The following is a 27,342-nucleotide window of genomic DNA, read 5'->3' as shown; positions in this document are numbered from 1 at the left end:
TATTACTGTTAAAATTTGAAGGACAGATAATTATGGACAAAAAACTGCAGCAGCTCTACAATTTGTGTCTGTGATATTCAAGGGATTCTCCTCATCTAGGGAAAGCTATTGACATGTCTTTTTCACTCTACTGCAATAAAACATAGTATTAACCAAAGTCCTTGCAAACATGTAATCTCTACCCAGGCAGAAATAACTGGCTTCATCAAACTTCTGTTTCAATAAAATATTCAACCACAGGAACCAGGGGAAAAAAAGAACATAACAGCAGCCTTCATATATACTAATGAAAAATTAAGCAGTCTTCCCTACTTTCAGATAAAAACTAAATGGACATGACAGCATAGTGTAAATCCTACCTTAAAAATTAAAGTGGTAACTTACAACCTCACTAAAATGATAGTGACCTTCTAATGAAATTTCTCAAAAAAAAAAAAAAGGTAAATTTATCACTAGCAGTTCTTACAGATACAATTTCCACTATAAGATTCACATTTAAAAAAAATCATGCCAAAGAATAGTTACAAATATAAATCTTCAATGTCTTTGCTTGAGTACCATAGCAAGACTGAAAGAAGACAGTTAGGTGAATCCTTTCAAATGCCCTTCCAGCCTCAATTAGATCTCATTTTGGTAGGACATTGAAAGTTCAATGAAAATCATCTAGTGGGCGTAACATACAGGCGTCTCATTTGCCAATACACAGAGCAAGTTCAAGATATGAAAGAAGCTTGACTACAGTTTGGTTTTATAATACTAGAACACTATACTATGAGTTACAGAAAATTTGCTGCTAGTGCTGCAGTGGGTGCTGATATGCTGAGGCAGCAAATATTAAAGGTGACAGATTCTGCTGAGACACTTGCATTAAATTCTGCAGTCTAAATAAATATTAATAATTAAATAGCAGTATCACAAGAAAACCTTTTAATACAGTGAAACTGATGTATAGCTGAGTACTTACAGAAGCAAACAACCAGATGGACAAACTCAAGCAGATCTTGACAACTTCATTAGTATTTCAATAAGTGAAACCCTTACTAATATTAATATTTAACCACAACAAAACAGAATTAGAGGAAAATAAAAAAATGCCTGTATTAAAAGGTGAATGTATATTCCTACTGACTCATACTGAATAAAAAAAGACTGTACTAAACGCATGATGCCAACAATGTGGTGAATACGGAACAGGCCATTTTGAATAGCAATTTATATCAACACTTACTCACTTAAAGGCCAAAAATGGTGATTTAATAATCTGATTTTTACTTACACATATATCATGCCAGTGATTCTGACAGAACAACACTGAGCTCCCCCGCCTTTTTCTTCTCCACCCATCTGCAACTACATCCCTATACCTCTAAGGTTATACCAATTAGAAGTCAAAAATGAAGCATTTAACATTTTATCACATTAACATTCTGTATGTTAGAGATACTCTAGATTAATAGGTACATTTTGAGGAATGACAAATCAAAGTAAATAATAAAACCAGACTATTTCAAGAACTTAAAGGAACATCCTTTAATTAACTATTTATTTTTATTATAAGCTTTCTATCCAGTCATTAGTATTGTAGCTGTGTATTTCCAAGCTAATTAAATCTGCTTAACTCCCTAAGCTTTACAGTCATCAATTTTTCCTGCTTTATCTTACTGGGGGGAAAAAAGCCCTAATTTTCCAGTCTCTTTGCCTTCTTCCTTTCTTGTGCCATTCTGGAATGACTGTGGAACTTTCTCCATAGAATGATGCACCACTCTTGATAAGGGATGTCCAAACAAGCTCTTGAGGCATTAGGCCACTCAATCCACCTCAGCTGAAAGTGTTTCATTTCCAGCTTGGGTCATGCACTCCAACGACACTCTCATAGCCCATCATGAATGGAGACATGTGAAGTGGTCACAAGAAAATCACCTTCATGCTCTGGGTTCCTAAGCCTGCAGGTTCATGCTGGCACCAGAAATAGCACTTCTTACATTCTGCATAAGCTCAGAGTTTGTCTTGGACTAAACACAGAAGCAACAGCAATTTGCCGTCATTCACATTGATAACAAAGACATTACTCTTCAGCTGTAACTTAGCGTAAGCAAACCCAAGCCAAAGATTTTTCTCTGCTGGGAGCTATACATCTGTTCTCTCTCAAGTTTAACATGACAATGTTGTCTGACCACCTCGATGACATTCATAATTTTTCATATGCTTTGTTGCACACTCTAAAACTGCAATACAGAACTGGGTAAAATAACCTTGTTAATAAGAGTATTATTTGAAGACTGTCAACAACTTACTGAATTCCCCATACAAATAATAGTATATGTTTGCCAGCAAGTGAATAGAAGGAGCAAAAATAGTATTATGCAAGGGATCTTAAGGAAAGAAAGTTTGGAGATGAGACAGAGATTTGTTCAATGCTCTTCAACAGGACAATCTTCCCAGCTATTTGTGTAAGTTGCATTTTATCTCATTATGCTTTTGTATTCTATTAAAGACTACTGAGATGAAGAATGACTGTGTTGAGATTATGCTAGAAAGCACTTACCTAATAAATACACATAAAAGTACAGGTAACAATCTTCCATGCTACACGCTAATGGATGTGTCAGGTGTGGATACAAGTTATCTATTAAAGTAGGCTAGGTTTCAGTGGTCATTTTGTCCAGTACTTCTGCAGTACCACTGATAAAACAGGCAAAACATTTTCCGGGGACAATCAATTATGTGAACAGTTACCTTGAAATACTAGATGCCAAAAGTAGTTTTGATTTACACCTACCTTAACAGAAATCATACAAATTAGATACATTAAATTTTTCCATCTGCAAGAGGAAAATCAAAGGATTGTTCTCGTTATTTACCTACTTCGTTATGGGTGAATTAAACTACGGAAATTTGAACAAATTATATTTCCTTATTTCTTATGAGACATTAATTTCCTCCAGTATCCTATAAATTACTGTAAGCAATCTTAATCTCATGCAAATGCTTAAATCTTACATGTTTCCTGAAATGTGTACACTCTCTACTGGAAAGCACACACCATTCAATCAGAATAAAACTTAACTTTATTTAAAGGAAAAACTCCTACAAACTCTTTGTATGGGTTTCATTTGAATTTGTTTTCACTTAAAGCTAACACCAATTTTTAATGAAAATATCAGAACAGATTCAAATCTTCTTTTATTCTGTCAACCAGTATGACCTAAATGGTGTAGTTATGCCACATTTAAATACCGCTTTCTTATTTAAGAGCCTAATCTTCTAGAAAGAGCACCACCTACCTCATCTTGAGGTAACAGAAATTTTTTTGGATACATACAAACAGCTAAACCATTTAAATAGAACCATCTGAGTATTATTTACACAGGACATTCAGTTCAGAGAATACTGCGCTCAGTGTGGAGAAAGGAGCTTCTAGAGAAAGTCAGAGCACCCAGCCCAGGTCCCTACTCTGAACTATATTTTCTTTTTAATTATACAGGAAGAGCAGGGAAACAAGCCAACTTTGCCTAAAGTTAGCTCCTGTGAATACTCCCACATCCCTCTCATCCATAAAACAAACAACAGTATTTGAACCTAGACAGTTTTCAGCATTGGCAACTATATTTCTAGGAGCTCAAATCGATGTGCTAACTTCTTTCATCAGTGTTACTTATCCTTTCAAGTGTTACTTACAGATAGTAAAGAAATTGGACTGTGAAGGATCCCTCTGAGACCCCACTGGATACTTTCCAAAAGTAGATCATTTTACTGTATTCTATTTAATCCTTTATACACTTTTCAATCCAGGTGACAAGGCTGAGAGGCATATAAACACAACAGTTTTCCAATAAGACTGTACAGCACAATATAGTATCAGACACAGTACTGCAACATGTTCATTTGGTCAGCAGAAGCATCAAATTGCTTTCCTAGCCTGGTGCGACAGTTGGAACATGCAAGCTAAGTCCTGATTTCACACTGACAGAGATTTATCCCCAGCATCAGGGAAGACTGAAGTTCTGTTAAATAGATGGTAATTGCCAATACTGGTTTAAAAAACAGTACTTGGAATACTTGCCCCTCTGCCTTTTGGCAGCCTCCTAATGCATCTTGTGAGTAGCAAGAAATTGACAAAGGTTTATGTACATGCAGAAGCTTGCTAAAGGATCTGCAATGTGTAATATCCAGATGTGCTGATTGTTATATCTTAGAACGATTCATTTAATTTAAAAAATAAGAATAATTAGAATTAAGCTAACTTGTTAAGAACAGAAGTCCAAAAGATGCATTAAGAGCTTGAACTTTTTAAGTGTAAAAAATAATTAAAAAATTCTTGGTACGTTCTATGCCTGCCCAGACCACATTTTGGTAATTGTTGTAAACATGGGAAATAATCATAAATAGGTCTTAAAAGTGAGTTTACATATGACAGATACAACAATTAACACTACTTCCCATGGCCAATTATTTTAGAATAAGTTTATCTTCTACTTTTTATTTTTCATCAAGATTTTATTGACAATCATTACTTCCAGATTATGTTCTCTAGAAACAAAAGTGCATGTTAGTGTGTGGTAAACAGAACACATTCATTCTAAACTGCAGTGAATATCTAGACTACTAATTCAAAGCAACTTCAGGTACTGTTCTTACAAGGACTGCACAGAGCACAGTATATGGTAACTCAGCATCTCTTCTCCCAAAAAAGGGCAGAGCAAGTTAAACTGAGTTAATTTCAGTACTGCTGTGGCTGAACAGATTTCACAGCCTGCAGTGTGATTTCCACACTACTAGAAGATAAACCCCAAGTTCCTACATGTCTATATGCTTGAAGGCAAACTTAAAATTAGGAGCCAAAGTAGGAGGTGGCTACGTTTATACACGATAAACTTGATAATTATCTATATGAGGTTACATTTGACATTGAAAGAAGTAACTGCACTGCAAGTCATTACTCTCAACTTACCTGGTGCTAGCCCAGCAGTGGCAGGACTTCCCATGGAGGGGTGAGAGAACAAGGCTTGAGAGAAGGCAGACATACTTGACTGGGATACATTACTCAGCCTGGAGGTTGATCCTACTTTAGGAACAAACTCACTTGCAGAAGGATTTGGTGTCTGTTTAAAAACAAATGTAAATTAAATGTTTATTAAGAGATGGGCAGTGCCTATTTGGTAGAAAATACTTTCTAGGTAAGCCTACCAAGTGCAGGGGATATTTTTAAGTTACAGACAGCATGCTGAGAAGAACAGGCAATACTGGAAGCTGGTCAGCACTAACAAATGTAAATGTGTTTTAGCTTATGTCTGAAGTAGCATTAGCAAGCTTTCCACATGAACAGCTGATGTTTGAGTTCATACTAATATTTTGCAAAAGGCTTTCCATAAGCATTATGTTATAAAATTGGAGAGCAGACTTCCCAGTGAAAGCCTTGCCATTGCCACACAGGCTTCCTACATGATCAAGAGATTTCATCTCAATCTAAGGAACAGTTTCAAATTAAGGCAGTAAAACTATTCCAACTAAAGAAGTTATCCCTGCCTCTCTTTCAAATAGTCCTATATGTACCTTTTTTTGGTGAAGTTAACTTCTGTTTTAATTACCTATTACCTTTATGTAGCACCTTTAATAATAAGGTTTGATTTGGTACCACAGAAGCAAATAGCAGGAGAGTGACTGTCAAACGTTCATTATTTATTAGTACATAAAATATATCACACAACCAGCTTTTAATTTCTATTAAAAACTGTGCAAAGTTTTGTAGAGTTTTTGGGTGGTAGTGTTTGTGGGTGAGTCTTTTGTTTGTTATAGAGTAAGGAGGGTTAGGAAAAGAAAATCCTAATTAGAGCTCAGAAGGCAAAAAGCTTATTATTGGATAGCAAATTATAAAAGGCATTACTGGAAGGAGAAAAGAAATTAAGCCAAGAAATAAAGCCAATTATTACATGACCACACTGAAAAGCTTGAAGATTATTAACTGTCAAAGTTAGGTTTATTAAGTACTCTTCAGAGTATCTCTCAAAAGTAGTCTAAGCAAGAGTTAAAATGAGATGATAGTAACAACTCCCAGTAGACAAAGATACTGTTAAGATAATCCATAATGTTCTTTTAAAGCAAATTATATTGGAGCACTTTGGGTTTTAGCAGTTTTAAAATAACTAACAGATGTTATGTGTGGTCAAGTTACCAACATTGATTTTTACCCATCAGAGAAGCTAAGTTAGTGCAAAATTAGAAAAGAAGTGTAATTACAAAACACTGATTTAGACAGTGAAGAAAAGTATTTTATAGGGTTAATCTGTTTTCAGTATCTGAAGTATATGAATACTTCAGCCAAGTATCATAGTGGTAATTTATTTCAAAGCACTGGAAAAGAAAGAGGATTTTAAAAGCAGTAAAATAAAGAGGATGTTCAGGTTTAAAAGCAAATAGTAAGAATATCCCACCCTTAATCACACAGTATATTTTAACCTCTAGCCACCTTATGACGTTACATATTGGTCATTCTATATGGGCATGTGTCTGAATATTCAAAGAACAGCTTTAACCAAATATGTAGACCCGTGAAATAGAACACTTAAATTTACAAGGGTAAAAAGTTCATAAGGGTTTTAAAACTCTTCAATCACATTTTATTAAAGAAAAACTGGAATGATGTATCTCCAGATGAAATCTGGCATGAAACCATTCAGCCAAACCCACACTGAAACTGGAGAAAATGACAAAGGTGGTAAAGAGCCAAGTAGAATTTGTTCAAATAGTGATAGAGCTGAAAAGTCATCACTAAACAAACAACTGGGACAGCAAGGGACAGAATTTGTAGCATCTTGTTAAAAACACAATTTCAAAGAACTGCAAAAATCCACATTTTTCCACTGCTAAACCTAGCCATAACACATCCACAGCTCTACCACACCTGAACTGTGTCAACCAGGTAACAAGAGAAGGACATGGAAAAAAATCTGAAGCATGGAAGTGGAAGAAAAGATAACTTCTGGAAGGTAACCTCAGCCTCTCTTAGAGCCAACTGAGAGTTTCCAAAATCCCATCCATACCATTCTGACTAAACTCTTACCACTTTAACCAGCTGATTCAATCAATGCCTACAACAGAGGGCTGGTTTTTTTTTATTTCTAAATGCATTCTGCAAGTTTTCATAGACCAGTTTTGGTCTCTAAAGGTTACTTATATATCCACCATCATTTTAAGATGAAGTTTCTTGAGAGCTCCACTTTAACTGGTAGGTGTTTCAGTTTATCCAAGAAGAGTCAAACCCAGCAACCTGCTAGAGCAGTTTGGGTTTATGCTGTGGAATTACAAACAACAGTAGGGTCAAACCTGATGCAAATTCAGTGGTGTCACAGTACAGAATCAGAACCAAAACATGGTAAGACTGAGTTGTTTCTATGTAACTTTTATGAAAGCATTTTATATGAGTAAGCAGGTTTGATTTGCAGAGCTAGACCCTTTACTGTAATAGTCTGGTTTACTTCTCTGTGATATTACAAAACATGAAGCTGTAATCTAAGACTTCCCTCACTGGTTAAAAATAGCAACTTAACTTTTGGTTCCTATTTTCAAAAGACCTTTTCACATTCAAGCTGTTTTCTAAATACAGAAAAAAAAACAACAAAGCAAATCAAAACACTTGAGGCACCTACAGCCATAAGCCAGAATAAACTAATCACACTAGTACAAGAAAATTTATCAGTCTGTGGTCAAAACTAGTAAATATTTTATCAGAAAAATTGAAGCTCAAGCCCCAGGCCATGTTTAAATACATCTATGTGAAGTCACAGCTCTTAAAATGTTTCCAAAAGCATACAAGTTTTCACTGGAAGTAAACCACTAATTTTGCACTGCATACACTTTGTTTCAAATGAAATAAACCAAATCCCAAACATTTTCATAGCATGTAGGCTAACATAAGTGACTAGATTAGATGAACTGAATGTTTAACCTTTTAATTTCTTCAAACTTTGTCAATAACCTAATTCTGCAATAATAAGCATACAAATATGCCCAAATTAGGAATCCACATTCTTATTTTTTTTGAATTATTGTTCTTGGTCTGGAAAAATACCCTACTTTCACTCCAGTAACTCATAATACAAAGTGTAAATTCTAGTGTTAGTTTTACATTTGGGTCAATGGTGAGCTTGAAGGGGACTATGCTTTCAAATCCTACAGGGCATTTTTACAGGCTTTCTGTTAGAATCCTACCAAACTTCCCAAAACAAAGTTGAGTACAAAAAATTAAATTTTGATAAGAATGACAATCTACATCAAATTAGTTCTGTAAATTGTTTAAATTTCCCACAAGCACAGCTTTAAAACAAATTTCACTTAATTACTCATCCCGAAGTATCTTATTCATGCTTGATCAGGCTTAAGAATTTTAATTCTGAGTCGACTGGGCTCAGTAAAAAATGTAGATAAAATAGTTATTGAAGACTTTGATTAAACCTTGGGAGTAATTAAAAGAATGGGGATGCAAGAAGTACTTAGAGGACATGTAATGAATTATTCAATACTGTGATGTTAAAAACAAAGGCTGTGAATGCACTTTCAAGAATCCAAATAGGAAACACAAAGCACACTAGCACTGTCTGCACTCTGCAACAAACTAAAGATTGAATTTTCAGTTCCAAATGCAAGTGTTCTATAGAAAGACACACAAAATTACTTCAAAACACTAATATGTTTTCAAACAGCATTAAACAGAAAGAAGTACAGCTGTGTCAGCTGTTAGATTTTTCTAGCAACCCACCTAAAGTAACTTCCAACTCATACATTTGCTAAAATTACTACCATTCTCTTTTTCCTCTCACCCAGGTCAGTTTCAATCTCCCCCTGCTTCTTCCAGTAAATACAGAGTAATACTGTCAGACAATAGCAGGGAAGCAAACTCCCTGTGTATTATCTGAATTAATACCCGCATCATGCATTCTCAGACCAATTCCATGCAGAAATTACACCAAAATGCCCTATTTTCAGATTCTTTGTGCTTTGTCACAGTTGAAAAGCCTCCTTCCAGTGAGCTTTGCAGAGAAACTTCCAAAGAGAGACCACAAAACTGAGTCCATCCAGCTCCACATAAAAAAACAATTTCTATACTTCTGCACAGCAGAGAGTGCAAAATATTATAAAATACAGATACTGTCTAAATGAAGTCAGAATTTAGTCTTGATGACATTAGTAAGGATGGAACCACAAGAGATTTAAAACATAGGGGAAGGACTATAAAAACTCATTTGTGCTACCATTCAGCACAGAGTTTGTCTGGTGGCTTTTATTCTTTTTAAGGTATAATAGGAAATACAGTGTGGAGGGGAAGAAACAAAATATTTTGTGGGCAATGCCAAAAAACAATTCAAGGGTCCCTCAAGGAAGGTGCAGATGAAAGTAAAGAGGAAGCTAAGATCTTATCTGAAGACCATCACTGGAAGACTACACAGCAGCACACAGCATTACTGTACGTTGAGGAATTATGCATCTCAACAGATTTTTGTAATCCAGAAGTAAAATGAAAATTCCTGTTTCATCAACTATCAATTTAAACATGTATGATTTGTCTTCATGCTCCTCAGCGATAAACCTCCTACAGCCACACTGCTGCATTCATTCATAACTGAATCTTCGAAGTGTCATGTATACTGTAACACAGGGATGCATAACTTAGGGAGCCTTTGGAAGGTCCCAAAAAGAGTAGGGAGCAGGGATCCAACAGGAGTACTAGAAGCCACCTTCTCTCTCATTTCACATTCGGCATCTCACAACACAGCACAGAGCCGTACAGCAGCAGCAGAGCCACCACCTCTGTTTCAGTGGCTTTAACACCACTTTGTTAGATTGGTTCTGGTCCCATATTCAACCAAAGCCAGCTATTTAAAGCAAAAAGTAGGCCAATTTTATTTTGGAAGATGCACTAATGTACTTACCATGCTAAAAACTGGATACAAGCCTTTTAGCTCTTCTCTTTTTATGTTCTCCTTCAAGTCCAAATTTATGCTGATCTGTTCTGACATCCTGAATTGCATGATTGCATGATTTCAGAAAAACACCACTGAAGTATACCCAGGCTATAAAGCAGGGCAGTCCTCTACCAGTCTGTTTGGCATAGGTTTCTTTGGGTTTCTTTGCTGCTACAAATGTGCGGATGTGCCATATGAGGAGCTCAGTTGGTCTAGAAAGCATCACTGTAATTCCTCTGTTTCCAGGATTCCTTGTTTACTACAGCATCAGGGAAAGACACATTCTGTGACGTCAGCAGCCCAGCAAACACCAGAGGTCACCAAGGGCTTCAAAACAAGTCTCCTTCCCCTCCACTACTAAATTTGTACAACATACTACCTTATCGCAATTACCGTGACAAATCATTGCATCACCTATATAATTAGCTCCAATAAATTTCAATTCGCCAACATTATCAGCCATACTGCTTTACTACTCTTGCAGAAGAGTTAAGACAATTTCATGAAAACTGAAAAACTAAAGTTTCAGAAGTCCATGGTTTTGATGCTAAGTATTTGAAAAATTCATTGCCGTAGGGGGTTTTTGTATTCAAGAAACAAACATGGTGCTTAGGAACTGATCTGTATGAGTGAAGGCCGATCTATACCTACTATTTTAAAGAGAATTACCATTTTCTATTATGATATATCATGTGGTGGTGTAGTAGCTCAGGACACTTCCTAATATAAGGTAAGCCATCTCACTATAGAAGGCCTTTTTTCTTTTTCCTTTTTAATGCACAATACAAGAATACAATTCACTATGGATTTCACTTTTAATCAGACAAGTCTAACACAGTATTTAAGAAGAATATTTGGGTTATAAATTCATAGCCATGCATGAGAAACATTTATACTATTTTAAAATACATGTTCTTGTGAGACCTCACTTGGAGTATTGTGTACAGTTCTGGTGTTCTCAACATAAAAAAGACATGGCCAAGAAGGCATCCTACGGTGCATTAGAAAGGGTGTGGTTAGTAGGTCAAGAGAGGTTCTCCTCCCCCTCTACTCTGCCTTGGTGAGGCCGCATCTGGAATATTGTGTCCAGTTCTGGGCCCCTCAGTTCAAGAAAGACAGGGACCTGCTGGAGAGAGTCCAGCGCAGGGCAACGAAGATGATTAAGGGAGTGGAGCATCTCCCTTATGAGGAGAGGCTGAGGGAGCTGGGTCTCTTTAGCTTGGAGAGGAGGAGACTGAGGGGTGACCTCATCAATGTCTACAAATATGTAAAGGGTGAGTGTCAGGATGATGGAGCCAGGTTGTTTTCAGTGATGTCCAGTGACAGGACAAGGGGCAATGGGTGTAAACCGGAGCACAGGAGGTTCCATGTGAACATCAGGAAACATTTCTTTACTGTGAGAGTGACAGAGCACTGGAACAGGTTGCCCAGGAGAGTTGTGGAGTCTCCTATGTTGGAGATGAACTCAAGGCCTGCCTGGACAAGTTCCTGTGTGTACTCTAGGTTACCCTGCTCTTGCAGGGGGGTTGGACTAGATGGTCTTTTGAGGTCCCTTCCAACCCTTGGGATTCTGTGATGGAACTGCTGGAACAAGTCCAGAGAAGGGCCACGAGGATGACCAGGGGACTGGAGCACCTCCCATATGAAGATAGGCTGAGAAAGTTGGGGCTGTTCATCCTGGAGAAGGCTGCGTGGAGACCTCACAGCAGCCTCTCAGTATCTGGAGGGGGCCTACAAGGATGTTGGAGAGGGACCCTTCACTAGGGACTGTAGTGGTAATGGGTATGGGGTAACGGGTTAAAACTTGAACAGGGGAAGTTTAGATGGGATATAAGGAAGAAGTTCTTTACTGTGAGGGTAGTGAGGCACTGGAATGGGTTGCCCACAGAAGTTGCAAATGCTCCATCCCTGGCGGTGTTCAAGGACAGGTTGGACAGAGCCTTGGGTGACATGGTTTAGTGTAAGGAGTCCCTGCCTGTGGCAGGGGGTCGGAAGTAGCTGATCTTAAGGTCCTTTCCAACCCTAACTATTCTATGTTGTAAACTACCTTCCTTTTTTTAAGCAGACACTTTCTGGACGAGGATCTCTAAACATCAGACCCTGAAATAGTGTATTCCCACATCTTAAATCACACATTTGGAAAATTGGACATTTAAATAGACACAAAAGCTTCAACACTTCCACAGCACTGTAAGTTCTCAGCAACTGAGATGCAATTCTGCTTTCTCATCTTCAAACACAAATGAAAAACATGTCCTCAAACAGATGTGCCTCCATTATAATTCAACCTTATTTACTTAGCACTCACCATCAGCCAAAATATAGCTTGTGTAACCTATACACCTGCAAAATTCTCTAAGCAGCCTGTATTTCAAAATACTAAAGAGAAATACTATCTGTGGATTACATACATAATTAAGTGGACAAAACAACAAACTGAAATCTCAGCATGACACTACCTATTTTTACATAGTTTCAAACTTCTTCAGCCATTTTCTGTGCATTTGTAATTAAAATCTCCAATTTTTAACAGTCCAAGTTTTGTTTTAATGGTAATTTAGAAAATGTTCACACTACAATAGAAAGATTCACAATGATCACCTCAAGATAAAATTTGGGTTCTCGTCTAGGTAGACCTTTATATACACCCATAATCTTATCTGCAGCCTGGTTTTATACCTGTCCCCATTCAGACTCCACAGTTTCTCTGTAATCTCTCCTATTTCCTCTCCAATTACATTTCCTGTGGCTGGAACATCCTCCTATTGTTACTTCTACCACATAAGCATATCCATGCTTTTCTGAAGTCCCACATCACCATGGGAAGAGACATAATTGCATTACATAATAGAAAGTCTTATGCTGTACATAGTTTAAATCAATTATGCAGCTGCGATCCTGTCACAATAAAGGAACTTGGAATTGCACCCTTCAAAAGCCATATGCTCTGCAGCCAGTACCAGACTACTGTCACTAGTCTCAGAAAACTAGGGGACCTTGAGCTTCCTTTTGCCACACTTTCAACACAGCTTTGGAGGGCATAGGTACCAAGAAGACAATTGCTCCTAGACAGGAGTTGCACGTCTCATACTATTGGCTCTTCAGCCTCCATAAACACTTTTTCTGCTGTTTTAAGTGAATTCAACCAAAGAGAGACCTTGCTCCAACACTGAACAGCTGAGAAATCAGTGGAGGACAGGAGTACAAAGGGGGCTTTTCCTGCCCTTTAACGTCCACCTGAAATCTCAAAGACCAATTTTCTGATTCTCTCTTCTCCAAGCAACTGTCTGTTTAATTACAGCTTATACTCCCATTAGATACACAGTAAATTCAACCTGTCAACCTTCTCTCCCTTAAGAAAAGTAAGGCACCAACCAATCCTCTGCAATCTTACCTCATCCTTCTAGGAATGTTTCATTTATGCTTCCTCTTTTCTCCATCATTGGCTGCGCTGCTTCCCCAGCAGCAAAAGGGCCAAGATAGATATAAGTCCAAATGTCCCCACACAACATAGCACCAGTCTACCTGCATCCCACTGCCTGTGACTCCCAACTTCAGTAACATGGATGTCCAAACATCAGCACTGCAAAACTAGTATTTGTATGAAGGGCTCTCATACAAGCTTCATGCTGGCCCTTACAAGGCAAAAATTTAGCAAACTGAAAGAAACCGTTAAGATGTCACAAATTTAGTCTGCTGTCATTTATCCATTTCACTCACCTAGAAAACATCAAAAATAACATAACCCTCATAAAAAGACTAAAATAATGATCTCCAAGGAAACAAAAGCATTACATACGTGAAAAATAGTATTAGCAGCAGTGCTACAGTTTCCACTACTATTACAATTTCCATCTAAACCCCATTTTAAGGGACATGGAGCAGATTCCTCCTAGACTCCCAAGGATAACCTGCTACTCCTATACAGAGCTGCTCAAACCCAGCTGCACTTCTCCCCTCTTAAGCAGATGAAGAAAATTCAGGAATAAAGTAACAATAAAGTTTAACAAACAAGTTGAGAAACTTAAGCTATCCTAACATCAAAGTTAAATATTTATATTTTCTGATCATGGTGGTTACAGCTTTAAATTCTGTACTGAGGGAATTTATTTGTATTAAGTGTCAATCATTTTAACAAAGATCACTGATTTTCCCAATAGAAAGCTTTGTCATACAAAAATTAAAAGGTTACGTTTGTTTGGGGTTAGAATACATTTAATGATTAGTTTTGCTTCTCCTCTACAGGTTATAACATAACTAAGCAAAGTATATAGCACAGCAATAGGTGAATAGAAAACATCTGAGTGTCTCTCCTGGAGGGCCACTATGCCTTCGCTGTTAAAGAAATATTTGTTCTGATCTCAACCTGTATTTGGAGTAACTGCTTCTAACATTTTCCAAAATTTAAAATAACGCATCCAAACTACTGAAAAAGTGACTAGTAAAAAATAATTTTACCTGTAAATTGTTTTCTGTGACTCTGTTCCACCAAACCATATTGATGGGTACTCCTGTTTTACACCTGTCAGCCAGACAGCCGATAGGGTTCTTTGATTTTCTTGCTTTTGATCCCACCGGAACTATCCTTTCATCCAGCATCCCCAGTCGATACTTCCTGGGCTACGAAAAAGAAGGAGAGAAACCAGGCCACTCCTAACAACCCTCAACTAAAGCTACACTAAACCAGATATTACACTGTGATATGATTTCTGGATTGGTGGAATAGGAAACAATTTGCAAGTAAAATTTATCTGAGACTGTTTCCTTTCAATCCTGACTATTTGGTTACAATAAACAAGACTACAAAGAAAAAAAAACTTCAGGGACTACTGATTATTCGTATGCAAAACTGTCCATCACAAGTCAGCCACTGAAATGAGTATAAATTGGGCAATTCTGTAAAAATTAGGAATCATTTTAAAAAAATACCATATTTCTCCAATAGATACCTTCAATCACATCATAAAAATGAGCATTTCCCTTGAGATTTCTATCAACAAGATATTAACATTGGCTTTTGTATGCTTCTTTTCAAATTCAAATTTGTCAAGACTCATCTCCTGAAGACCTGCTTTTAAAAATCAGGTAGAACCAAGCAGCAGAACTCAATGAATAAAAACAGGCCCAAACATTTCTGCTCAAGTTAATATTCAAAACACTAATTTCAGCCACCACCTTAAGTGAAAACAGACAAGAATTACCATGATAAATGCATTGGAAACTGACTTAAAACTGAGAAAATAAAATGTGCTTGAGGAAGTGAACTTGCCAGAGGTACTTGTACCTCAATAGCAGTAACATTTCTATTACATTGGCAGTGATCTCTACAAATGAAACTATTTATCAATTATGAACACTGTAAAAGCATACTGTGGAAAAAAAAACTGTTAAGACTTTCAAACAGGTAAAATATGGAAGTTCTCCAGATTTCTCTGTGTTTTCAAACATATATATATACCTACCTAAATAGTAAATACCACCAAAAGAAATATTCCAGCATCTACACATATTTAGACCAGGACTTTTTATACCAATTATAGCAATGACCAATTTGAAGGCGTTGGTCTGTTTGTCATTTGCTGTGGGGTTTTTTTTGGTTTATCAATGTGAAAATGCAACTACCATCACCTGGATGTAGACTAGTTTAAGTAAATCAAAGCTTAACTTACCTTTTATTCCAATACCTACTTCATCTGGCACCTTAGAAATCTTAGTAACATGTACCTTGACATGCATTTTAAAAATTGTCTCTCAGGAAACAAGGTGAGAATAGAATTGGGAAATTCCTCACTCACACAAACAATTTGTAAAATGCAGGACAAAACTACCATAAAATGGTTGCAAAACCGAAACCTAAACAGATTCCCTCCTCCACTTCCCTACAACACTTAGGCTGAAAGCTTTGGAAAGAATTAAAAGTGAATAGAATCACTAGTACTTTATTTGCCTAAAACCCAACCAAGCAAATAAAAAAGCAAGACCCCAAGGATACCAACATTGACTATGAGCTACAAAGGCAATTAACTCAATGAAGATGAAGTTAACCAACTTTAATTACAATAAGCAAAACAATTTTGCCATACCATTTAGAAATTTGGTAAACTCTGTGATGCGTAGCACAAAGTCCTCCAGTAGTTTGAATGCAAGCCTGATCATGGTAAATCTAAGTACTGGTGATTTATTGGGAGAATCACAACTACCATCATAATGGCAAATTACCTTCTTTATAATTCAGGACTACTAATATCATAAAACTGTACGGTCTGAGAAGCCAGACAGACAAATATGGACTTTAGGCAGGATTTGAATGAGGTATTTCCTTAGCCTGGCTATTAGAAGCGACAACATAATGAAGAGAAAGTTTCTCTGGCAGCCTCCTCATCTCTGCCTGTTCTCTAAGTGCAGGAGCAGAGTCTGCCTCAGACTACCAGACTACAGCCAGTGTCCAAACACATTCCTATTCATAAAGGTTTCTTTTAATCTTCTGTCCTGGGTTCAGCAGTAGCAGTCATTTTTGGTAGCTGGTGCAGTGCAGTGTTTTGACTTTTGGCTTGGGAACAGAGCTGATAACAATGATGTTTTGGTTTGGCCAAGGACTTTGTGAGCCTCATGCTCTGACAGGGAGGAGGAGAAGGCAGAGACAGGACACCTGACCCAAACTGACCAAAGAGGTATTCCATACCACAGCATGTCATGCCCAGGATGTAACTGGGAGTTACCTGGAAGGGCTGGTGGACTGCAGGGTTGGAGGAGGCATCGGTCAGAGCTCGGTCGGGCTGGGGGGGGCGAGTTATCAGTTGGCTGGTGGTGAGATGTTGTATTCTCTTCCCTTATTTCCTTTATCATTATTATCACTGGTGGTAGCAGTAGTGATCTGTGTTATACCTTAGTTACTAAACTGTTCTTATCTCAACCTATGGGAGTTGCATTCTTTTCGATTCTCCTCTCTGTCCCTCCAGGAGTAGGGGGAAGGCAAGAAGGGGGGGGGGGGAAGTGAGTGAACGAGCTGTCTGGCTAGGGTTTAAACCACGACATCTTCCATAATAAAAGATGATCTATAAATATTTTGAAAAGGAGGACCAAAACAAAAGAGGAACTGAGCCAATAGAGAGGGAAGCTATTTTGGTTACAATGGGATTCAGATGCCAGGTAACAGAATGAAACTGTATTTTAGGTTTTACAAAGGACCATACTGGGGAGGCTGCCGAGGGCAATCAATGGTCAATTCTATGCCATAAAGCAACACAAAGACAATTTCTGTACCAGCAGTTCTTGACCTACTGGTATGAAAAAATAAAATTATTACATGGGTAAGACTAAATTAATATTTTACTTTCATTACCTATTATAAAACATCACCAGTGCATTACTAGTCCAGGATTTCATTGTTCAAATGGGCATTAGAAGGTGGAATATACAATATTAACATTTGGAAACAAGTTTTAGTCTATTTAAATCAAAATAATTCTAAATTACACTTGTTCTCAATGTCCAATGGCATCTGATTCAGAAATCCAATCAAGTTTACAGGAGACCAGAAAACACAGGAAAGAGTGCCTGCCAAGAGGAGAGATTCAACAGAAAGATCAAATAGATTGAGCAGTCTGAGTAAGTTCATCAACTTCGCTACAAACCTTCCCTCTCAAAAAGCAGCAAATAAAGCAACAGAGATAGAACAGTGCATCCTGAAACAAGGAAGAACTTACCAAACACTGAACATTTCTGAAGTAACGTATCTACCTAAAACACAGAGGCGTGACAATCTGGACAAATAAACCCAAACTTCTTGGCATAGGGACAATTTCTCTTTGATGACTTCAAAAACTAGTGCATTTCTCCCTTCCCTAAAGTCCTTCTATGAGGTTAAAATACCCTGTTCAGCCATACAGATGAAGGGATATTCCAATATACTGAACTGGTTTTTATTATTATTTTTAGGGAGAATGGGAGAAGGTGGCTAAAGCATTTAAACACTTCATAATACTTCAGCAGGTATTTCTCAAACTCTGTTTCAAATCCCAATACAGTTACAAGTTACAAATGACTTGGAGTTCCAAATGATGTCCAAAGACATCACTATCATTTTTAAGTGGAAAAATAAGATTAAGCTACAATAATTAACATGAAATCTAAGAGAAAGAGAAAAACCTACAAACCCAAATTATTACAAAGCATTACTAGAGGAGGTCAGTTCCTTCAGGGCAAAGAAGTATGAAGCAGCAGTAATTACAGGCTGCAAATGTTTACATGTGGCAGGGAACAGCTAACTACCTTTAATTGCAAGCAACAGCTTGGCTCCCCAGGGTGAGAAGGGTAAGCATTTTCAACCATAGCTAATAATTATAACCCCTGCCCTGTAGAAACAAGCCTCTGCCAGCAGTTAATGGCAACAAGCTACTGGTTGGCATGACTAGAGGAAGGTGTTATATTAGGAAATTAAACCCCCAAAGTCTAAGAAACATTACACTTGAGCAAAAGAAACTCACTCTAAAACCAGAAGGATCCTTCCCAAGTAGCATCTTCACATCAGAACACTACTACAGATGAGTAACTTAATTAGCCCACACCAGAAATATTCCTCAAGTCAGCTTAATTACTTGCTTCCCATTCATTCAATAAGAAGTTTGGGAACATGTTTAGCAAGTCTATTTCTCCCTACTATTTGCTGTAACAGCATCTTTGCCCCTAGTTCCTCCTGTTTTGTGGACAGTGGGCAAAGTTACCCTTCCTCCTTCTAGTTCAGGGTTGCCCTGATGCAAGATGTTACAAGGCTATCCTACATGAATAACTCTAAACAACAAAAGGTTTACCTGAGCTATGGTAATGTTGTCTATGCGCATATACTACTGAAGCAAACAGAAGTGATCTTAAGCCTTCCCCATCTAAGGCTAAATTAAGCAGCACTACCTTAAATTACCATAGCCAAAAGGTATCACAGTAGTGTTAGCTAGAGTTCATCTGTTGTACAGTGCGTTTACTGTATCTGCGTGTACAAACAGATAAAAAATAAATACTACATTGTCAGACATAGGTAAAAGAGGACTAAAGACCAATGCAACTTTTACTCTGGTCTTACCTAAGCACATGAGTTCTCAAAAATGGTATATTTTCTAGCTGCTTTAAATAACTGTACAGCATCTTCAACATTGTTTGCACAAGCTTAAAAAAAAAAATTCTTTCAGTCACTCTGAAAGACTCCATACACCTTGGCACAGAAAGAATCAAATAAAGCTTGTAAATACAAGCAAAAACCATCTTTCATATTAAAGTTACATTTGTAGTTAACTGCCCCATCTTGTAACCTGGACCTGACAAAATCTATGTGTCTAACTGAAAAGTTATGCTTTAAAATGGGGACTAAGGGCAGCCTTTACAGTTTTAGATGTCTGTAGGTCATAACATACCCTGCTTAGCTACAAAGCCAAAGCAAGCAAAGATCTTTTTAAATACAATCCTAAGATAATTGCTGTGCTAAGCAGTCATCTTATTCTGCTCTTTTTCCTTCACATACACAACAGGATTAGGCAACAAAAACATGACAACTCCTCATCAACATTCAAGTGTTGCACATTGCTGAAAGGAAGTGCTTTAATAATTTAATTTCTTACATAACACAATCATCACTAATCCATATGTAAAAATGAAGTCAACATTTTCTCATGTCAAACTTAAAAATGAAATATATCATACTATGTAGTAATTACTAAAACAGCAAGAGCACAAAACAAGGGTTAATTCTAACAACCATTCCAAAGAAAAATGTAAAACAGATTAGATGACGTCATACTTAAAACACATTTCAGACCAAGGAAAACGTAACACTACTTGCAAACATTTTTTTTCTCTAGATGCATAGTCTGTCTTCCTATATTCCTGGAACAACTTTTTCTTGCAACACTTTCAAGCTGCAGTGTTTTATTATTGCAGCAGGGGTGTATAATCCCAGAACGAAAATTTTGGGTTTGAAATATAAATTTAGCCCAGATACATTTTTAAAGTCTGTGCAGCCACAATTTTACAACTTTTTTTGTTGTAAACAACAAGTTTACAACACAGTGACATGACATGGCACTTGGTAATGATCCCTCAATACTCAGAACATGATTTACACTTCTGAGATTATATTCAGGAGGCTATGAAACATGAAACAACTATATTGATATATTTTCATTAAAGGTAAACATAGAAAGACCAAAGAGAGCACACATGGCTTTCCAATGACCACCACTGAACTATATCAGAGGTATCAAAAGGTGCCAAGATAGAGCTAGAGACAGTAAGCTGGAAAGAAATACAGCTTTCCAACAGGTAACAAAGTTAGGTGGAGGACAGGACACTCAAACTAGCTATAGTTTAGGTCTTAAGAATTTAGTTTCCGCAGGACCTGAAGTTAGCTCTATTGTTTTAACATGAGATGGGAAACTCTCTTTGTACTCATTAAAAAGCTTCAATTTATGCAGACTAGGCTTAAAGGCAGTCTTTTTGTTTCAAAATGAGTGTCTGCAAATTACTGCTAATCAAAGCATATGAATTAAAGAAGTCTGCTGTCCAATCTCACTTAATTATAACTCCTTAGAGAGCATTAAAGAGCAGCACCATTTTCTGCATGAATTTCAGTCAAAATAATCTATCCTATACATCCCACTCTAATCTAGAATCTTTTGGTTCTGGCTTTACTCACCTAAAACCAATGGATGAGGTCACAAAGAAAAAAACAACCAAACAAAAAAAAACAAAACCCACACACCAAAACAAATCAAAAAAACAAACAACTAAAAAAATGTCTTCAGAATACATACAAAAGTGCATTAAGATTTTACTGGAAGTTGCTCACTACAGCAGTTGGTTCACTTCTTGCAGCCTGTGGACCAACAGCAGTTCTCACCTTAATGGCCTTCCTCTAGGTGTGACTGAACAATTAAAAAAATGAAATGGAAATAAACCAATGTTAGGAACTTTTCAGAAGAGCTCAGTTTTTATGAGGATTGAAGGTATGAAAAAAAAAAAAACCAAAGTAAAATGAAGAAGCTTTTCACTATCTTGGAAGGCTGACAAGTGATAAATAGAGAACCCTTTAGCCCGGATGGGTGGCAACAGTCTCAGAACAAATTTAAACAAAGGTTTCATCATATATTTTCTTTATAGTGCATTAAGCTGTCATTCCCTTGCAACAGATACCAATCAGTTGTGTTGCACATGTTTTTATGAACTTTTTACCAGAACCACCACAATGAATGCAAGGAGTTTTCCAGCCTGATCATTTCTGGGTTTAGAGAGAAGCATTTTTCAAGATAATGGCTAAAGCCAATTTAGGAAAAACACCCACTCTATTGCCACTCTATTTTTAACAAGCATAACATGTATTTGAAGAAAAAATGAAGTAAGCATGACATCATTATTCTCAGGAAAGAGGGTTAGTCTATTACTAAACTCTAGCTTTTGTTCCATGCTTCACAAATCCTATTTTTGCATTGTAGATTAATACTTACCTGAAAATCTCTTATACGAAATTCACTTTAAGGTTGCTTGTCTTACTGCATGTGGAGTTACAACAACCGGACAGTAAATCCAGAAGGTTTTACAGTTGACAGAACCTCCACCAAGGCTCCATCTACAGAAATACTTAGCTCCTTTGATTTCATTTTAAGTATCCTATTAAAATGTCTTTAAATAGTAATCTTAGCTTTCCTGAAATCTAAAATTGAAATGCAGTTTAATAATTTCTAAACAGAGAACCTCATGAATGTTCACAAAAATGCAAGGACTATGTTTGCTTTTTAAAAAAAAAAGTAGAATGTCTTTAAATATCGAAATTATCAAAAGCAACTTAACTAGTCACTGTCCAATTAAAAAGGATATTCAGAATTACAATCATCAAGTCTTACATTTCATATTTTATTGATATCAAATATTTACCTCCATATGGCTTGCCCATTGTTAAAAGGCCGCCAGGGTAACATGGTCAGCAATATTCAGAGACAATAAGGAGTACTAAACTTAACTTCCTAACTTAACCCAGCTACATATTACATGCTTTTACAAAAACTATTCCCAGTTTTACACAAATACACAGTTTTTACATAGTTGCAAATAACTTCATAGTTCTAAATATTTAAAATATCATAATTCTAATTTGTAAAGGAAAGTGATTACTCTTTATTCACTTACCAGGACTGTATTGTATCTGTCCTCCAAGTCAGTGATAAACGAAGGAAATGCTGGTTTTGCCAGCTAGTTCAGAAAAAAACAAAAACTCAGCCTCGGGCTCCTTACAAGAAAATAGAAAGTTTTCTTTTCAAATAGCAGATGTCCTAAACACCTACATTTGAGCTCATCACCAAGGCTCCCTTTAGAGTCAACATATAGAAGCACACACTTCTAGAACTTCTCTATCTTGTGTTACAGCAGGCATGAAGCACTAGCCTGACAGATCCCAACACTCAAGCCCTCCAGAAATCCCAGTTAATGGGGTGGAAGGAAATCACACGAGTTTTTAAATACCAGGCACTCAAGTATCTAGTGGCTTGAGGAAGTCAGTGCAACTTGAATACTGTACTAGAAAAATGCTAAAAATATTAAGAAACTACACCCACATCTGGTAGTAAAAGTCAGTTACAAAAGTGTGACTAATTTCTCATAAGTTTGGACATCAATTTTTAACCATTTAAAGCAGTCACATCTAGTCTTTTCCGTAATACTTCTCTTAATGTGAGCCAAATATTCCTTTAAGCTGATGAACTCTCTCTGCTGACTATAGAGGGAGCCTGGGTGCCTGGATTTTAGACAGGTCAAGTAAAATTAGATCATAGAATCATAGAATAGTTAGGGTTGGAAAGGACCTTAAGATCACCAAGTTCCAACCCCCCTGCCATGGGCAGGGACACCTCACACTAAACCGTATCACCCAAGGCCTCGTCCAACCTGGTCTTGAGCACTGCCAGGGATGGAGCATTCACAACCTCCCTGGGCAATGAAAACTTCCCCATTACTAGTATTATTTAAGAACCTTCTATACAAACATATATCACAAAAAAAGCAATCATAATAAACAATAAGTTGTTAACATGTGAAGCAAAAAAAACTTCTTTCAATTAATGCCAGTTATGTTTGAAGTAGTAATTGGAAAAAATCCAAATCAATCTGTTTCACAGATAAATCTTCCTCTTGATACTATGTTAGCAACAAGTGTCTTACTTTGCTGATTTTTTTCTTGGGGAAAAAGGGACCAAGTCAGAGAAGACTCTACATTAGTTTTTGAGTTTTGAGTTATTTCAGCTTTACACTCAAACATTAAATGATTTATTTTCACTTTTACCTGTTTAATTAACTCTGAAGTAACTTTTAGAAGCAGTGGTCACTCTGGTAATACTTCTGTATGACAGTTTATTTTCTCTGGTGCACATGGTTTATATATCCAAGCACACACACACATGTACATACATATATGTTTGTATATATACACACATAGTTCTTGCAGACTGCTAAAAATGATTGTATGCTTATTTTCTTTCTTACTATCCCCAGTAAGTGGATAAACTACACATTTCTTTTTAACATCCAACTTCCAGTGCACTGTACTGGCCTTAAGGAAAAAGGCAATTCAGAGATCCCATATAGTTTGGCTACATCATATATTAGGAAATTAACATTCTACAACAGCATTTCATTTTAAGAAACATTAGTCTGATGGGTCAGCTATGGTAATTATCTTTAAGATCAATCTCAACCTGCAGGAATGACACAGAACTCGCAATTGCCAACACAGAAATGAAGCTCTATGAAAAGTCACAAGCATGCTGATGTAGCTTGCTTTCAAGACAATACATTATCAAGGAAAGCTCAGGATCATGTACCTAAAAAAGTAGTAAAACATGGAAGTCATAAGTGAAAGTAAAATTTGTTAACTGGTTGAGACAAGATAATGTCTTTTTGATAAGCCATAGTTCAAAAAAATTACAAAATTCTGGTGTAACCAAACTTCTGGCCCTTATTCCAGTCACTGTGTTCATAAGTGTGTAACTGGAAAACACAACAAGCTGTGTTGGCATAGGACAAAGTTGTTTGAAGATGCTGTTTAGCATCTAGAAAAACATGCTTTACCCTCAGTAAAAGAAAGATTTCTCAGTAGAGATTCATGGGAATAAACAACCCCAAACCCTAGCTTCCCAGTAATATCACAGAGTGTCTTTCAAACTAAACACATTTCCAACTGCAAGAATTACCTTCACATCATATATAAACAGGGGAGTGATTCTTAATGTATTCAGAACTTGTTGCCATGAAGGCCTGCAGGTGCTTGTGCGTCAATACAATAAAAATAATTTGTTTTCAAATTCAATGGGCTATGTCCTGATTTTCCTATTCAAAGCATCCTTATAAACTTCTGCTTACAAGCGCTTGGAATATTTCATAATAGCAGCAACAGTCTGATCTGGTATGGCAAAAATGAAGCAGTAAGATCTTACTTACACCAGAAGCAACATATTAAAATATACCTAGTAACATTAGAAGAATGATCCTTATTTCACCTAGCATTTCAAGTTATTCCAGATCTTCTTCCCTGTCAACTCACATACAAATATACGACTTAAGGAGTTGGTTGCTTGCCTACCTTCCTCCTTTGAGACACGCTGAGGGCAGCAAAGTCATTAAACAAGGATGAATTTGGTGAAGTTAGAGGATCTGTAAAAAGAATGTAAAAGAATATGTTGGACATCTCTAATATTAAAAAGACATTTTACATTTTTAACATATTTCTGTCTGAAAAAAATTCTTTAGACAAAACTTTAGCAACCACCCTGCTAAAAAAAAAAAAAGGTATTTATTAGATTCTGTGCAACTGCTCAATAGAAAAGGTGCTCATTAGCTGAATTTAGTTTATTTGCTGCTGATACTAATATCCATCTAATATTTCAAAGCCTTTATCTCCAGTTACCTAAAATTACTCATCTTCCATATATCATGGCCTTACAAATAATGTGAATTTTACTCATCCTGTCACTGTTCTGCACAAATTTAAATCAGAATTAAGTGTAGCAGAAGTCTACATTCTGTTGGAAGCTTTTTATTGATTTTTTTCTTTGTCAATACTTGTATTTTCCAGAGCTGAAGCACAAAAAAGTGAGTAACAATCACAGATGCAAGTTAAAACTCCAAACTGCATGGGTAGAGCTGTCAAATTAGCAGATGATTGCCATCTGTAAACACTGGTGTCATTCCTTTAAAAGTAATTCTACAAGTGAAGCATAGCTTGGCAGGGCAGGAGGCAGGGGTGGAAAAAAAGGACCTGAGACACAACAGAATTTAAACTGGTTTCCAAAAGTCATTCTGGTTTCTCTCCTTCACATGCATCACCATCACTATTTGACCTGTCACAGTCAAACTCTGACTGCATTTAAAACTAGAGACTTCCACTGCCTTGAATAGCTGATTGTTCAGTGAGACAAAGGAAGCAGAATTAATCACAAAACCTACTGGAAACAGACCAGGAGGAAGAGAAAATAAGTAAAAAAAAAAAAAAAAAATCAACTTTCAAGGAAGTTAATTTCATAGTAATTACTATCATGCTTAAAAAATTATAACCCTAGAAAGTAGACTAGCTGCGGGGTCAGACATGCAAATGAAGTTCTAGAACATCATTTACGCAGCAATTTTCAGAGCAGAAATACATTTTAAATGTTTGTCCTTGCCATAAGGGAGTAGTACCCTCTTCTATAAAGAACTTAGTTTAACAGCCACAGAGGAAAATCTGCAGGAATTCTGAAAAGTTCCTTACAGAAGTTCAATACACCCTCCACAATAATTTAGTGAGTATGCAGGTCTGCAATATTGAGACATTTTGTACGGTTCAAAACCATGTTTCCTATAGTAGGAAAAAAAATTGTAACAGGTAAAGTACTGCTTAAAGGACAAAACAAAAAGCTATTGAAAATCATCATTTACGTGACACATTTCACAAAATCTATACACCTTAAATTTAAGAATAAAAACCTATACATTCATTCCACACACCTACTTGAAAAGCACAATAAAAAGTCATACTATTGCAGAGCAACAAAAATGGCTTACGCTATCAGTGTTTCACAACAGATGTCCAAACTAGCAATTCACTTGAAGTGACAAGACCAAAAATGACTTTTTTTTAGTTTTTCCCCACTGGACCAAAGAGAAGGCTGAAAAATTGAGTTTAGTAGCACTTAGCTTTGTATTAAAAGTAATCACACAATACATTATTGTTAAAAAAAATGAAGTTCTTCTGCACCTTGAACCAAATCAGAAGGAAAAAATTCCCTTAAGTCTTAGTTTTGCAAAAGTGAGTTTAAATTTCCAAACATAGTTTTATATGTATTACATTAAAAAGTACTTACCATGGCCTGCATACTGCTTGGCACTGTCATTGAGAAGGCTAGGGGAGCTGCTGCTATTTGTCATCCTCTGCAAAACAGGAGATGAAAGTGTGTACATGTAAAATACAGCTACAAAAGACTAAGAGATGGCATTTGGGGTGACATTTAGAAAGTTTTAAGAACAGACTATGAAACCTGTGCTCATTCCCCATTTAGTAAATATTCTAAACAGAAAATTATTTGTAGTTGACAAGAACATTTACTAAAGCATTTTACATGAGAGCAATGCAAACCAAAAATGACTATATTAAAACACTACCTTCACAAATTCCTTCTAACTTGGGAGGGTCTAACAAACCTATGGTTCTCTTTCTGTACGTTGTCAAAACATTAGACAAGCCAATTACTTATCTTCTTTAAACATTCTTTCACACTGTACTCCTGAAACAACTCCTCCCTTTATTATACACTACCAACACAACACGAAACTTTTCCAACAAAAATACTCAAATTAGTACAACATTTGATAGGTTCTTCTTAAAAATAAAGAAAGAGAAAAAAAAACACCAACTTTTAAGACCTTTCAGCAAAACCATGTGACTCTTGCAATCCAGCAGGACATCTGAAGCCCTCTCAACACTCCTCCTAGACTCCATCTGCCTCTCCTGCATTCCTCTAGAGATATGGGCTAGCAATAAACTGGACTAAGTGTGTCAGTGCTGCCCTAAACTACTGCTTTGATAGACAAAATCTAAGAAGGTCCCTTCTTACTCCTAGTTCCTTATTTTCTTTGTCCAGTCTCCCACAGGAAGAAAAAGTGTAAGAAGAAAAGCAAGGCAAGGTCAGGAAGCATTCTCCATTATTGAGAGAGACAACTAGTAATTTGTTAAAATATTCCTGGGCATGCTTTTGGCCCACATCAACCAGGACTCTCCTAGCCAATTTCCAGGCACTATTCAGCAGTGAAAAGGTTTGAGATCCCTTCAAATACACAGTTTGCATGCAGCCTCTGCTTTATCGGGTGAGCGTACACCAGG

At 36.7% G+C, this 27,342-nt stretch overlaps 1 protein-coding gene across 6 annotated transcripts in view; it reads right to left on the bottom strand.

Moving 5' to 3' along the window:
- The window catches only part of PAN3 (poly(A) specific ribonuclease subunit PAN3), an 82,858-nt gene that overhangs the window by 33,705 nt on the left and 21,811 nt on the right, over positions 1-27,342 (bottom strand). For 5 of the 6 annotated variants that reach the window (XM_057410381.1, XM_057410380.1, XM_057410376.1 and 2 more), the window contains 5 exons: positions 26,327-26,393; positions 24,571-24,641; positions 22,128-22,190; positions 14,418-14,579; positions 4,952-5,102 (listed from right to left, as the gene is read on the bottom strand). In XM_057410381.1, the coding sequence (XP_057266364.1) occupies positions 4,952-5,102; positions 14,418-14,579; positions 22,128-22,190; positions 24,571-24,641; positions 26,327-26,393 (514 nt within the window). The remainder of the gene's footprint in view (positions 1-4,951; positions 5,103-14,417; positions 14,580-22,127; positions 22,191-24,570; positions 24,642-26,326; positions 26,394-27,342) is intronic. The other variant, XM_057410379.1, reaches the window with a different exon arrangement.

Source organism: Pezoporus wallicus, unplaced genomic scaffold, assembly GCF_028554395.1.
Source record: "Pezoporus wallicus isolate ANWC-B61680 ecotype Strahan unplaced genomic scaffold, APGP_CSIRO_Pwel_v1 contig_1876, whole genome shotgun sequence".
Classification (NCBI taxonomy): Eukaryota; Metazoa; Chordata; class Aves; order Psittaciformes; family Psittacidae; genus Pezoporus; species Pezoporus wallicus.
Note: the sequence above shows the minus strand (reverse complement) of the source record. Positions and strands in the feature narration are given on the sequence as shown.